Source organism: Corvus brachyrhynchos, unplaced genomic scaffold (assembly GCF_000691975.1).
Source record: "Corvus brachyrhynchos isolate BGI_N302 unplaced genomic scaffold, ASM69197v1 scaffold162, whole genome shotgun sequence".
NCBI classification, from domain to species: Eukaryota; Metazoa; Chordata; class Aves; order Passeriformes; family Corvidae; genus Corvus; species Corvus brachyrhynchos.
Window position 1 is genome coordinate 569,464 of NW_008236696.1, and position 15,349 is coordinate 584,812.

Here is a 15,349-nt window from a genome sequence, read left to right on the forward strand (position 1 = left end):
ACCAGTCCTGCCCTGCATCCGGATGGGCCACGAGCCTGGGGCGGCCAAGTACCGGCGGTCCCAGCTGGGAGGGATCCTCATCATCCTCCTGGGTAAGGCACCTGCCACGTGTGGAGGGCTGGAGCTCATCCCCTGCTCCAGGACAGCGCAGGCTGGTTGAGCATGTTCTCCTGGAAGGATTTGTGCAGGCTGGGCTGGCCCCGGAGCTCTCCAGCATTGCTGCAGCCTGTGGGTGGACAAAAGGCATGGACAGGAGTGGGAGGACAAGGGCAGGAGGCAGGGAGTGAAGCAGGGTTAGAGGGAGGGCTGTGAATCCCTCTGTCTTTGCCTTGTGGAGTCCTCGGGTGTGGATTCTCTGGGAAGGCCACCGCACACGGGCAGTGCCTACAGGCACTGATTGTGCTGGTTCCCTCTGGGAGTGATTTTTGGAAAAAGGTCTAAACTTCCAAGCTACTTACAGGGAATGGATAGCCTCCAAATTTTCCTTGGGCATCCAGGGAATGTAAGCTGAGGCATGTGGGAAGGGAAGCCCTTACTGAGCGGGATTGGTGCCGTGGCAACTGTAGGGGAAGGAGCATAGAGGTGGCACGGACATGGGAAGAGGGCTGGCACTGACATGGGAAGAGGGCTGGCATGTTCCCTGTGCCTCCCAACCCCCTCTGGCCAGCATCACCCTCGGCCTCCAAGCTCCCCTGGGAATTTCTTCCCGTCCTTGGTGCTTGTGGAGGAGATTGTTTTGAGCAGGACAGACTGTGGAGCTCATTGTCCCCCATGCAACACCTGCATGTTCTTGAGGCCTCGTCATCTCAGCAACAGCCTGCAGGGCCTTGTTTTCACCCGTCTGTGGCAGAGGAGGAGGGGAGAGGCAAAGTGGCCTCTTTGTGTGGCTCTGCTGCTCGCTGGCGGCCAGCACTGACATCATGCCCGTCTTCTTTCTTCTTCTTCTTCTTTTTTTTCAAGTGGGCACTGAATATAGCTGCACACTCAGAAGGGCTGTCCTCTGGATGCTCCTTCTGTGCAAGTGATCCCTCCTCCGTCACCTTGGGGTTAGTACAAGTCCATACATCCTAAATCTAAGGGATTGAGTCCAAGGGGCCCTACTGGTGCCTGTGGAGTTTAAGGGCACAGCTGGAAATCCTAACATCATCTTTATAGGGCCTGCCTAGGATATCCCAATCACAAACAGCCGTGTTGGAATGTGACCTTCATCCCTGCCCCAGAACCTTGAGTCAGGTATTTGGGCTTGGAAAAGCGAAAGAAAAAGTGAGGGGGGTTCTGCCTGTGAATGAGGTTCTAGTGCCAGAGGAGTCTGCTCTGATGGATTTGCCCTGCCCAGGACAGGGAGGACCAGCAGAGCTGCACTTTGCCACAAAAGCCACGAGGTTTTGGTTCCAGTCAAGGAGAACCATGCTGCAGGTCAGCCCTGCTTGCATGGCTGCAGACGTGGAGGCAGGAGGATTGTCCCTAAAAATCCCAAAGGGCAAGAGGGTGACCAGAGGACCAGCACACGTGACAAATTGCAGTGACAGTGTTGGGTACTGCTGTATTAGAACAAGTGAAACCCTCTATGCTGCAGTGTCCCACCAGGGTTTGGGGTCTGGTGTGCCACTATGCCATCCCAGTCATTCTACAGTGGGACACCAGGGAGGAGAACAGATGTGAGGAGATGATGGAGACTTGTGGTGCTCCGTAAGCCAGGCTCCCCTCTGCCTCAGAACATGGTTTTCCCACTAGGTAGATCCTGTGAGGAAAGGAAATGTGAGAGATCACATCTCTCACATTTGTATCACGGAGGCATTGGCAGACGAATGCTCTTTGGGTCAGATTTGGACCAAATCTTCCTGATTTTAACCCTTGTGAGCTCTGAAGCACCTACAGATGAAGTGATTTACTTGTGTCACTAATGCCCTGAATGATCTGGGCTGGGATCAGCAGCCTGGTCACAATGTTTTAGTCACAATTACAATAATGCTTTTCTTGTCAGATCACAAATGAAGAATAAATAAGCTTCTTTTGCTCCTAAGTTGCTTTTTATAAAAAAAAGAAAGAGCAAACCAACCCACATTTACATTTACAAAGCCCATTTTTTTCCAGGCTGATCAGCAAGACAGTCCTTTGGAAGAAGAATAATGTACAGGGTTTAGGACTTTGACATTATTTAAGCTGATTAATGATCTGTTAGTTGCAAAATGAGGTGCCACCATTCCAGAGCATTTAACAAGCACGGATCAGGTCCTGAAAGATACAATACTGACTTAAAATCCATTATATTCTAGAAGTAACATGCCCTGGACTGTTTTTATTCACCCTCCCGCCATTGAATTCTCACTCATGGTTTCCACAACCTCACAGGCTCCAGGCTTTTCCTCTTAGGGGAGAGCAACACCCAGAGCTCTTGTTAAAAGAAAATGATCCCCAAAACGCTCCCTAATGCAGCAGAAATAGAGAGTGGGGATGCAAACAGGGGAGCTGGCCCCATGGCAAGCTTCACTTGCTGCTCGGGGAAGGGATGGCAGTTTGTCACTGAAATTTTTTGTAAGGGAAAACAGGGATTGAAACACAGCACAGAGCCAAAAAAAATTATGTATATAAGAAGTTGAAAACTTGCCAGGAAAACAATGGGCTCAGATATTCCATTGATTTTTCTGTCCACTGATAATCACAGGCTGCCGGAGTGCAACCTGTGTGCACGCCCTGCTATCCTGCTGCTGATGTGTTTATGGCTTTGCTTGATCCTATCTGACCGAGAGAATTGATTTATGGCTGAAAACAACCGTCAGCAGAGGTTTGCTCTGAGCTGGTATGAAAACATTTCACACATTGGTGTTGACGGAAAAACCCTGGCCCAGCCCGTGTTGTTGATACTAATTTAGAGGACCCCTTGCTGGTAACCAAGGGGGCATTTTCCCAATTGAGGAGAGGGATTCAGATGCTGGAAAATAGATGAAATATGTTAGTGGAAATTGCTACTACAAAATAACCCATTGTGTACTATCTAAAGGATGTTAATGAGTTTTTCTGAAGACTGCATGAGATTTACTTGTAAACCACAGATATCAAGATAAAAGGATTGTTTTGAATATAGAAAAAAGAAATGGTATCTGTTTTTTTCGACTAAATGCTTTGAAAGAGAAATCCATGTGACTTTGAGTCAGCAAGTCGGAATAGTTAAATTTAGATGTGAAATAAAAGTATTCTTTCTTCTGCAGAAAGCCTTTAACTTACTGTTAAGGAATTTGGCAGGGACGCACTGTCCCTTGAGTTAGAGTAATCCTGTTCCCTCTCCCCCAGCTCCCCAAGAACCTTCTGTGCTTCTTGTCTCTGTGCACGTCCATCTGACTCAAATACATCTCTAATGTTGAGTATTAAGAGTTTCAGCTCAGCAGACTGAGCTACTGCAAATCCACAGTTAAAAAGGACTTGGAAACACTGTGAGCTGGGATGTATCCCTGTGGGTTCACAGCAACCTGATAGAGCAAGGACATCCACGCCACGCAGTGCTGAGATGATTTTTTAGGCAGAGACAGTGGCTTTTACGAGGTTGCCTACTCCAGCTGCAAAAGGCAGGCAGGATTTCCAAACGTGTGCTCCAAAACAGGCCTGTTTTTCCAACTGACTCGGTTGCTCTAATAGAAAATATTCCTTCTCTTTGCAGATCTTCTTTTATTTTTCTGCTAGACTGTATTGGCTACAGCAGTTCTACTGTCTGAAGATTTCTTGTTTAGAGAGAGGCAAAGGGTCTCTTGACATTAGCACAAGAGAAGGGATAGTAACTTCTATCCACACTCCTTTTCCATGTAGGCAGCCATTTTAAAACTTGAAACTTGCCCTAAAACTCCTTTTCCAATCTCTTTGGGTTTCTTGGCAAATCATCTTTTTTTTCAGCCTTTCCCTGTAGTACAACCAGAACAAAATTTGAGCCCATGGAGAGATATTGCAATTGCTGACTGTCCTTTTCCCATCCCCTCAGAGGATTTACAGCCCAGCCTAATCTATGCAGAGCAATGAAACCCAGTCCTGTTCCAGGGCATTCCTCTTGCTCAGCAGCGGGGTCACTGGTGACTGACAGCAGCTGGTGGCCTCTGAGGACAGAGAGGTCAAGTGAACCCATGCAAAGTCCTTGGCTTGTGTTTCACAGCTTTCTGGTATTGTCAGCATTAAAATAAGGTGGTTTTACATGTAGTGGAGCCACATGCACAAGAGATGCCATTGTGTGAGCATCCCTGAGAGCTCTTCTCACCCCAGTGCAAGTGTTTGCTTCGGTCCTGTCTTGTGGGGGAGGGTCTGGAGAGATAAGGCTCTTACAGTCTATAGACAAAAATATATATATTTACTGCTGACAGAGAAAGAAAAGATGATTGTGTTTTTTCGGACAACAAAGCAGCTTTGTTCCCAGAGCCCATTAGAATGCTTTGTGGATTCCCAACTGATACATTTTTGTTTTAAAGCATTGGAGGTTCACGAGCTGTTTTCAGGACCACTCCACATGCAGGAGAAATGCTCTTCTCCCCTCTCTGCCTTCTCCAAAATTCCTTCCAAAGCTGCGGGGCCCTTCCTTTGAGGAGGCCCAAAATTATTTCTGGCTTTATAAGCATCCTTCAAATGTTCTTCTCTTTTCCATAAGAAAATATTTTCTCTCACAATAACTGCAGCTTTGGGGATGGGTTTTTTGCCGTACCGGCCAGGAGCTACGGTTTGTTCTCTGCTTTAACTAAACAATTTTATTTTTAATCTCACCCCTTTCTTTTTCCCTCTTGCAACCTTAACTTTCTGACACTGCCTCCAGATACCTTTTAACACGGTTGGTGGAAATCTGTAACGCTGCCACGGTCCTATTATTGTTTTGCTCTGATTCTCTGATAACCACAAGGATGGAGTCCTGCACAGCTTGTCCCGGAGGCAAGTAAATATTGACAGATTAATTCTTCTCAGATGTACAGGCCATCAAGGAGTATTGTTTTAGGACCTGCTCCTGGGAGGTGATTAACACCATCAACTCCCGTTGCCCTCGGTGCATGTGGGGACTCTGTGGGGACTGTCTCCCTCACATGTCACCTCACAGCACCAGTGCAGCTGCCTTCCTGCTTTTTGTGGAAAAAGCCCCTATGGAATTTCAAGTAAAATGTGAAGCCTGCAGTCATTTTTTGACCCGCTGTAGCCTCTAGATAGGATCCCGTTTTTGCTTCTGCAGACTCTTCAGGTCCCATTTTTATTCAATTCAGTAAATGTCTGGAGAGCCTTGCTGGGTTTGTCCCCATCGCTTGATAGAAATTTTCCACAGGGAAGTGGAATCTGTTTTCCGGAGTTGTGAGGCATTTGCTTTTCCATAAAAAAACTCCAGCAATGCCTAACTGCCCCCTATTTAGTGCCTGCTCATTTTCTGCTCGTATTTAATAAACCCTACTCTTCCTTAGAGTGCTGGGGTATTTTGGGGATGTTTATGTGACCACGCAGTAGAGCCACAGCAATGATGAGGATTGACATGGGCTGAGGACACAGCACATGAGTCCATGTGGAAATAGGGATTTAAACCAGTTCACACTGGTCCACAGACTTTATTCTCTCACTGATCCATATGGTTTTCATGGCCTTGCTTCATGTCTAATCTATTCCTATTTCTTCACCTCTCCAGAACATCAGTTTCAGGGATGCCTCTCATTTTTCCCTCTTAGAAGATATTTCTAGGGAACAAATCTGTTTCCCTTCTAATAAATATATCAAATTGTGTCAGGCAGCAGTTGTTTTTCCTTCCTGTTGGTGCTTGAGAGAGATGGCTGTTCTCTCTCCATCTCTCACTCCTGAGGCTCCCATCTTGCCTCCTTCTTGGAGATCTCTTGGACCCAGCCCTGATGCCACTGCTTCTGGGTCCCACCATGGGACTGGAAGGCAGGAGGGATGGGTTTCCCCTCTGTCCCCAGCTGCATGCTGTGTGTCCCGTGGCCGGGTGACACCCTGGAGTCCCCTCCAGTTCGCAACCCTAACGCTGTCCTTCCCCTCTCTCCGCAGCCATGTGTGGCGTGGTGGCCACGATCTGGTTCCCGGTGTGCGCCCACCGCGAGACCACCATCATGAGCTTCGGCTACTCGCTGTACACGGGCTGGATCGGCTCTGCCCTATGCCTCTTCGGCGGCTGTGTCATCGTGTGCTGCTCGGGAGACGCGCAGACCTTCGGCGAGAACCGCTTCTACTACGGCTCGGGATCCAGCTCGCCCACCCACGCCAAGAGCGCCCACGTGTAGACGCCCCGGGGACGCCCCACGGCTGCCGTCGGATGCTTTGGCTGGTGGGTCCGTGTGCCCTGGGTTTGCTTCTGCTGACACGCGCGGCTGTCAGGCTCCCAGGGGGAGATTTAGAAAAGCAGCACAAATGTCTGGTAGTTTGAAGCATTATTCTCCCCGTCTCTTCCTCCCCTTTTCTCTAGAAAGACAGCTCCAGCCAGCCCTACCTCTTGGTCCTCCCCGTTTTGTCCCGACCACCTGCCCCATCTTCTTGCAGCCAGGATGGTTTGGGGTTGTCGTGCGGGTTTTAGGGATTTATCTTCTAGCTCCCCTGATTATAGGAGAGTTTAAAGCAATAAAACAGAAATGAGAGACACTTTCCCACTGTTAGGAGGACTCTGACAGCTTCTCCCCGCTCCTCACTGTTTGGTTTCCCCTGCTCAAGGTCACGGCTCTGGCATGGCTGGGGAGGGAAGATAGGGAGGAAGGCTGTCCTCTCCCACCAGGCAAATGTTTCTCTTTTGGAACAAGAGGAGGGGATTTTTCTGCCTTTCTCTGTAAATACTTTTGTATGAGTCTGATCATTTTAGTAACAGTATTTCCCTCACCCCCACAGTCATCAGTATGAAGGAAACCGAACCCAAAGGTCCTAATGACATGGTAGATAACAGTGCCTTTTTAAATAGTTATAAATGACTTTGGGGGCTCTAATCCCTGCCCTCTGGTTTAGTTTCTTTTTGTTTTTCTTTTGTACAGATCAGTTACTAAAAAATGTATTTTTACATTTTTTTAAACGCCTTTCTTTCTTCCTCTAAGTTTGTGTTCCATCTTGCCTCGTTAAAGCAGCACATTTTAACATGCAGTATAATGTACCTGTTACAATTCTGGTGAGTACTGATGATGCCTTTGTACTTTCAGTGAAATACTGTACAATAAATAACAGAGTACCTGCAACCTCCGACTTACTTTTTTTCCTTCCTTCCTGTGTGTTTCCATAGCCAGTTTTCCCATGACAGGGGTTTGCCAATGATTTTGAAGACTTTTTTTTTTTTAATAGCAGTTCAGGATGAAAAATTCTACTCTGCTGTGGCATTAAATGAAGAATATTTAAACTATGACTAATCTTCCTGCATGGGGCTGTCCATTATCTTATCCTTTCAATGTTCCCACTAGCTGCTTGTACCTATGGTAGCCACTTGTGGGATTCTTTACATTGGGAAGAAATAGAAAGCCCCTGAAGTGGTGGAGATGACCCTGAGCACTGTGAAGTTGAGACCTCGAGTTGCTGCAAGTGCTCTCAACTGAAGTAGGAGTCTGATCTGGGGTCATTGCTCTGATTAAAACTCTGTAAGATCAAGATCTAACTCTGTCCTTACCAGAGGCTGTAGCAATTTAATTACGCTGATACAAAATCCCATCTGTTCCCAAAGATGTTAACTCAGTTCAAACAATTTGTGTAAGCCAAGAGAAGGAAAAGAGGAATAGCTGCTGTTCAGACATGGGCGAGGGGAGAGCCCCAGTGGAGAGGCAGGAGGAGGAGAAGGGTCTGAGCAACCAAGTTTTTTGGGGTGATGAATAATGGGAAAACAAGGCTGTCAGTCAAACCTCGTGCATTCGGGACTGTCCTTGATCTGCTTCAGCTGGAGAAACCAAACTGAGCGACACAGCCATGGGCAAGGATGCTGCAGCTCCCACCTCTCCCCTCGCCCACGTGGGAAGCTGGAGCATTTCAAAGGAGCCAGAGGGAGGCTGGCTGTGCTCCACAGGGACGCTTTGCCTGCCTGGCCCAGGGGTGGGCAGCAGCCCGAGCATCTGCCTTTCACACGAGCAGCCTTGAACGCGGCTCTGTTGTGTGAGCTGTGCATCGCAGTGCAATGTCCCCAGGGCGGGCGGTGGCAGGACACTTGTGCCCATGAGATCACAGGCAGGGCACAGGCAGTTGTTGTACGCGCCGGAGGACGCTCTCAGTGCTGCCATTGATGTGCGGCTGCCCCGGGCGGAGGGGGGCACAGACGTGCCAGCTTGTGCAGGCTGCCCGGGGATTGTGGATTGTGCCCGCGGATTTACTCGCTTAACCCCGGCACCGACTGCGGCGTGGGACCCCTCGGAGCAGAAATGCGCCGCAATGCTGCCCTGCAAGCAGCCCTGGAGCAAACTGGGAGGGAAAAGCACAGGAACACCAGTGTCGGATGCCCAGGGGAGGGTTTTGGTGCTGCGGGAGGTGCGTGACCTGATTGGGAACGAGCCCTGCCAGGCAGCGCTTAGGGGACTTTTTTGCTGCCCACACCCTTGCGATGCACCTTGTCCCTTCCAGTCTCACCCGTTCCGTGATCCTCATGCACGTGGTGCTGGGGACCCTTGGCAGGGGATGGTGCTGGGGCTCTGCGTGCTCTGCTCATAGTCACAGCATCCGACCCCAAATCCAACCCTTAAAAGGCCCTGGGAGAGCGGCTCAGAGGAAGGAAAAAATTTTATTTCAGGGAAGAGAATTAAAAACCAAACAAAGCAAAACAGCTCCACAGCAGCTGCAGGGGAAATGTACATCTGCAGCTGTGGGGTGTGAGTAGATGGGGCCAAGAATACGATGGGGTATTAGTGCTAGCACCACAGAGGGGAAGTATTCAGAGGAAGCACATAGAACATTAAACTCTTGTAATTTTTAAAGGATCAAAGCTGAAAGACCTGCTTTGTGTCCTCCCAAAACACCCTGCTCCCCTGTGGGGCTCTCATGGTCTGGATTGGCCACGGCACTGTTGGCTCATGAAGGCTTTTAGTGCTCATTTGCTGATCCAAAGGCTCAAAATAGGATCAAATATAATTGTCCTGAATTGAAAAACTGCTCCACACCATTCCCAACACCAAGTGTGGAGTGGTAGCTGTGAGCTGTGGTGGTCACCCCGGTGTGGAGGTGATGGTCCCTGATGCCCAGCAGAGCTCTCCCCAGCTGCACCAGGACCAGCTGGAGCTGCTGATCCCATCCCCATGATGGGGAGAGCACCTGGCAGGCTTCCCACCCCCCAAATAACAGGGACAGCATGAAGGAGCCCTTGGGGGCATGCTGGAGGCCCTGAGCACCCCAAAGGGGACGGGCAGCTGTGTCTGCCTCTCCACAGCCCCGCTGCCCATGCAGGGAGGGGACAGTGCTGTGACACCTCAGTTCCCCCAAGGAAAGGTGAGTGCCAGTGGATGGGAAGACACTGGGGCACCCCAGGCCTTTGCACTGCAATAGTCAACCTGTGCTCATTGGTTCTAGGTCATTTCTTCCTTTTTTTTTTTTTTTTTTAAATTGTCTAAATGGATAACCATTTTCTCTCACAACACTGCAAGTAAATAACAAAGCGGGCTCACTGAAACGGATCTTCTAAAATGGAATTTTTGAAGCACTTAAAGCAAGATTTTGTTAATCTCTAGCTTCAATTTAGCACTGAAAAAAAAAATCAGACCTTCAGGTACTGATTGGCTTAACCAAATTTACAAGGGAGTTTTTTATTAGTATTATTTTTTGGTTTAGTCTTTCATTTAAAAGATTTACATTACTATGGGAACAAATACTAAGACACATTTGTCTCTGGCTTTCTTTACAAATCCCTCAGCTCCTCTTTGATTTTTAAATGTAAAGGCACACAATAAAGCTTTATGCGTTTATTAAAATATACAGATTCTGGTAAATTTAGATTTTTTTTTCTTAGTATCTTGATTATATATATGTATTATATGTATAGTTGTCAACAACACAGTCATTTGAAAATAAAAATCACTCCATAACATATCTGCTTTTTTTTTTTTTCTTTCTCATGACACACTACAAGATCCCATTGTACAATGCACCAATGGGCTTCTGGAAACCACAAAAAAAATTTTGGATAGAACAAACTGCTTTTAACAAATACACCAACTTCATACCAGAACTGCAGAGAATTGTTACACCAGAAAGTACCACCTGCAAAAAAAAAAGCAAGATATACATCAGAAAGACTGAACAAAACGAAGTGGAGGTCATTTACAAGCTGGATTTACAACATCCCTTGTTGTTGGGGTGTGATTTTGCTGCCATGTGGAGGATGCCGGAGTGCTGGGCCTTGGACCGAGGGGTTGTGACCATGTGGAGTGAATTCGTGGAGGGGCTGAGACCTTACAGAGTCGGCCTGGAAGGTTTGAGGTATTTATGCTCCATCTGTACCATGCACTTGGCCCCCCAGGGCATGTGCCACAGGGAGGGCAGGCAGGCATGGAGGGGCTTTGTGCCTCTCACCAGGGGTGGGAGCAGGATGGTAACGCTCTGCCGTGTCTTCCTGATGGTTCAGGGCACCCAAGGGAAAGGCTGGATTTGGGGTTACAGCAAAACAAACACCTGCACCTCTTCTCAAACCCTGGCCAGCAGTGCCCAGAGGCGATGGGCACACCTGGATATTTTGCCCTTGCAGCCTTTGCTTGTGCCCACTGAAGAGCCCAATGCTGCTACAAGAGACAGCACGTGAGTTCCCAGAGGCTGAACATGCACATCTCCCAGGAACTGCCACCTGGAACAGGGAGCAGGGATCCTGTAAACCAGCCCTTGGCCACAGGCACACCCAGGCAAGACCCAGCCTGTGGCTTGGCCATCTTCTCCTTAAACACCTCTGTTGTGTGGGACGTGGTGGGCCCAGGAGGAGAGTACAGCTCCCACCCACAGCACAGCGAGGGCTGACAGCAGCCCATCCACCTCAGACAGTGCCATGGCACCAAATGCTGTTCCCTGGTGGTCCCAGGATGTGGCACAGCTGTCTTGCCCCAGCACTTTCCTGGGAAGGGCAAGGAGAATGGATGAAAGGGAATGGGGGCAGCCAAAAGGCTACTCAGATCCAACGGAGAGGTTCCTACAGACACCAAAGAGCAAGGGGTCAAGCCCTTGTCGAATTATACGGCGTAACTAGAGCAGACGTGACGACAGACACTGGTACTGGTAACTGCCCCGTAGCAAGAGATTAAGGCTGCAAGAAGAACGGGCTTCGACTCAACAGGGTACTTGGGCATGAGTCTGTGGCTCAGCAGATGCCCAAAAACCGTGCGGAAGCAGGACGAAAACGACTACCTTGGATACGGTATAGTACAAGAGCTGGTAGGAAAATAACATCAATCTTTCTCCCTGAAAACATAAAGCCAGACCTGCGAGGTGCCATCTCTCTTGGGTACTTCTAAGGCATCGAGGAGGAGAGCAGCCAAGCATGGGTGAGCGGTGACCGTCGCAAGAGGAGCTCAGCACCGCCACGGAGGTTTCCCGAGCTGGCCCGTGAGCGGTGCACATGGCAACAGCTTTTTGGTGGGACACACTCAGGATTTCTGCTTGTAGAAGCATGGTAGGGGTGGACAGCAGGAGTCGATGCCAGAGCAAAACTTACAGGTCCTTTAGCCAAATCCTCACTCCCACCACTTCCCTTGGCTTGCCCAGACCAATCCAGGTTAAGATCTGCAGAAGTGGATGCTCTTCTCCACGGAGAAAATGATTGCAGTTTGTCACTGTTTGGGACAGGAGCTGGAGGGAAACTTGCAGCCCCAGGCAGAGCGTCTCCATCAAGCCCTTGAGTCCCAGGAGTGAAGGGGATGGGCACAGGTCCAGGCACCCTTTGCACCTGCTTGTCCTAAGAGGGTGCCAGGTGTTTTGGAGGCCCCTGCCTCATCCAGTGAACCAAATGGTTAATGGTTCTTGGTATCCACAAGGATATTTCCATATCAGAAATCCTGCCCCTGCCAATGTTAATTGTCTCCTGGGATGCCAGCAGCAGCCCATGGTACTAGGGTTGGTCTGGGCTGCACTGGAGCCCCTGGGATGGATACATCTGCAGCCTTTAGCAGCTGGGGGAGGATGGGAGGTGCTGTCTGATACGGGTTTTGGTTCCTATTTATTCAAAAAGACATTCCTCCACCACAGTGTTTTACACTAAGCATGATGGGCTCTGCAACTGCACCTGCCGCTAATCACTGACCAAACCCCCTCACTGCTGACTGACGGTTCCGTGGGGATGCTGGCAGCAGGGAGTCTGATGGCACTTCTGGGGGCTGTGGCCATGTTCAGGGGGTTTAACATCCACCTGCTGACCACCCCTGCCCTGCGAGCCACCAGCTCTGTTTGATTTCAGACTGAAATATGGACACTTAAGGAATGAGCAGCATTTCAGTGTTTTTCATACAGCACCCACCAAGCCAAGGTCAAAACCAGAGAATATTGTACAAGGTGCAGACAGCAGTAGGGAGACAAATTTCAGCTGTCAAGTCCTCTCCGCTTGCTACCCATGGCCCAGCCCTGCCAAGACGTGGCTGACCCACGGATGCTGCTGGTTTGTGAGGGCATGGATGGGTGTCTGGAGCACTGAGGGCAGAGTGAGCACTGGAAGGTGCCCAGTACGGTGAGGGAATGACAGGACAGTCATTTTTGTAAAAGACACAAAGTGGTGGAAGCAGTGCCCAACCTCAGACTGGCGGTGCTCAGAGGAAGAGTGTGTGGTCCTTGTTGACCATTTATACAAGCAGGGTTGAACCAAGGGCGGGTTACAGCCTTCACTATGACCAGAAATGGGATCAGGCTCCCAGACGCAGATTTGGGGTGTTAGGCCATGCTGGGACTTAAAGGCTGGACTGAGACATGGAGTAATTTTGAATCACAGTATTTGGGTTTGGGATGTGGGGATGGACTTGGACTTGAGATGGGGGAAGCACTGCTGTGTGCACTGAGCCAGAATGGGCCATGGAAACACCGTGATGGAACCAAGTATGCATCTCTGAGCTACTCCCCAGGAAGAGTGTGTCCATCTCCATTCTGTACGTACCCACCCGTCTGTGCCTCTGGCTCAGCTATCACTTCTAGGTGGTTCAAAGGGGAAAAAAAAACACATGCCAAGAAAGTGCCAAAAATGTTAGAGTGGCATCCCACCACTGAGGCCACCGGGTGGACATTCCCCAGGGACAGTTTGACTTGTCCCCTCCTGCGTCTCCTTCCACCTCTCAACACCCTCCTGGTTTGGCACATCTCCCACTCCACTGCCTCCACTGGTGCAGCTGGTGCTGGGAGATCAGCTGGTGCTGGGGAATCAGCCAGCATTCACCAGAGTGAGACCCGACTGGTGGAGCGGGGACGGGCCATGGGTGGTTTTGGTTTGGGGTCAACGGCAATTGCAGAGCGTGTCCTGAGGACCGGAGGTGAGCAGGGTGGTGGTGGAGGACCTGGGGAGGGTGGGGCAGGACAGGGGAGCCACGGGGACCCTTCCTCATTGCCTGGGCGGCACGGCGCCCTGCTGCCTGTCCCGCTACTCGGGCGAGTAGTCCAACTCGTCGTTGGCGATCAGAGCATCCGATGGCGGTTTGTGCCGGCCTTTGCTTTTCGACCTGCTACTTGTCCGATGGCTTTCCTTGGCCCCCGCCATTTGCTGGTACGAGAAGCCCTTGTCCTCAGAGGGACCCCAGGCCGGGTAGCTCTCGCCCTCGGGGGCGAAGGAGAAGCCGTCGTCCACGGAGAAGGGGTCGACGTCCACGTCGTAGCGCTGGTAGGTGCTCTGGTGCAGGGCCTCCTCCCGGGCGCTGATCTCCAGAGTGCTGTTCCACATCCCATAGCCAAAGTAGATGAGCAGACCTGGGGTGGGCAAGAGGGAGAAAGTTGGACCCCAGCTACCCACCAGCCCTGCTAGCTCTACCTGATCTCACCTTCCTGCACAAAAGCTTTCCCTGGCAGCAAATGTATCCAAAAATCTAATTTCCAGTGGATCATGGGATTAACCTACCCCAGACACGTGCACAGAGAAATCCAGACTCCACACGCCATGGACTAGCCATGGGCGACTGATGTGAGGTTAAATCAGGACCACACATCTCTGCCACAAAAACCAGTAGGATGTCCCACCCCCAACAGCCATGGATGGGCTGGTGGAGCTCAGCACACCTAATGCAGTGGCTGAATTGACCCACTGTCATTGCTGGCAGCTCAAGAGGTATTCATTGTATCCACAGGGGAAAGTGCTTAATCACAGCAGATTAAACTGATGCTTTGCAGTCATCTTTTCTCCCAGGTGGAAGAGCTTTCCCTGGATTTGCAGCTTCATGTATTGCCCTCAAGGGCCAAAAAAGCATTGAGTATGTCTTCTCCAGCCCAAAAATGCAGGTGCCAGCTCCTGCCCCATGGCTTGGTTTGGAAGAGCTATGAGAGCTGCTCTATTTCTCTTTTGCTTGTGGAGTAAGTGGGTTGCAATGTAAGGCACTGTGGATATGCTGGACTTCTGGTTATGTGTCAGAAAGCCTAAATTTGGAAAAAAAAAGGGTCCACAACAGTCTGTGAATCCTAAGATGCCCCTACCCCAAAGTTAAGAACTTGGGCTAAAAGGAAATACAGTCTACAGATCTGACTTTCCCAGGGCTTTTGGAATTGGGCAGATCTGGGCTTTGGAAAAGCAGTGCTGAAATAGTGGTGTGGGCTGCTGAAGAGCTCAAGTGGGTGACATAGCAAGAAATCAGGCTGATGTCTGTACGAAACCTGCCTGCAAGGCAATTTCCAGAACCCGCCTACTTTGCATCAAAAAAGCCATCAAAATAGTCACCTTTGCATGGAGTCGCTCTCTTCCATGAAACCGATGTTTTCTGGAGGTGTAATTTTCCATTTAGCTGTGGTTCGGGGGCTGGATAAAATGAGATTTCTAAGAACTTCAGGATGACAAGGGGCAGATGAGAAGGACTGGGTACATCCCAGGCATCAGCCTGTGCGCTCTAATTAGGGAAGTTGTTATTATTAACACCCTTGCAAAAGAGTGTCAGTTAAAAAATTAAAATAAATGAACCTGGGACTCACCCACAAAACACCAGACGGCAAATCGGATCCACGTGACTGTGGAGAGCTTCAGCATGAGATAGATATTCACCAGCATGGCGAAGGCAGGGACGAAGGGCAGACACGGGGCCATGTAGGGCAGCTTCTTGGGATTTTCTGGCTGCTGCAAGATCACAAACACCAGCACGGCGATGAGCAGGATCATCAGCACCACCAGGAGGACAGCCCACCAGCTCTGCTCGGAGATGTAGTCTGACCCAAAAATGATGAAGGAGCAGAAGATGAACATCAGGACGAAGAGCAGGAGCACGCAGGTGGTGACCGTGTGGCCGGTGGCCCCCGT

General features: G+C 49.9%; 2 protein-coding genes across 2 annotated transcripts in view; one reads left to right on the forward strand and one right to left on the reverse strand.

The window, feature by feature from the left end:
- Positions 1-7,172, forward strand: part of CLDN11 (claudin 11) — an 11,123-nt gene extending 3,951 nt beyond the window's left edge. Inside the window, exons 3-4 of the mRNA XM_008644456.2 lie at positions 1-92; positions 6,007-7,172. The exon at positions 1-92 is cut by the window's left edge and continues 3 nt beyond it. Coding sequence (XP_008642678.1) covers positions 1-92; positions 6,007-6,239 — 325 coding nt within the window. The 3' untranslated portion in view covers positions 6,240-7,172. The remainder of the gene's footprint in view (positions 93-6,006) is intronic.
- Positions 7,173-9,845: 2,673 nt separating this feature from the next.
- Positions 9,846-15,349, reverse strand: part of SLC7A14 (solute carrier family 7 member 14) — a 16,402-nt gene continuing 10,898 nt past the window's right edge. Inside the window, exons 7-8 of the mRNA XM_017726866.1 lie at positions 15,028-15,349; positions 9,846-13,821 (exon numbers count right to left, since the gene is read on the reverse strand). Of these exons, the coding sequence (XP_017582355.1) occupies positions 13,499-13,821; positions 15,028-15,349 (645 nt within the window). The 3' untranslated portion in view covers positions 9,846-13,498. The remainder of the gene's footprint in view (positions 13,822-15,027) is intronic.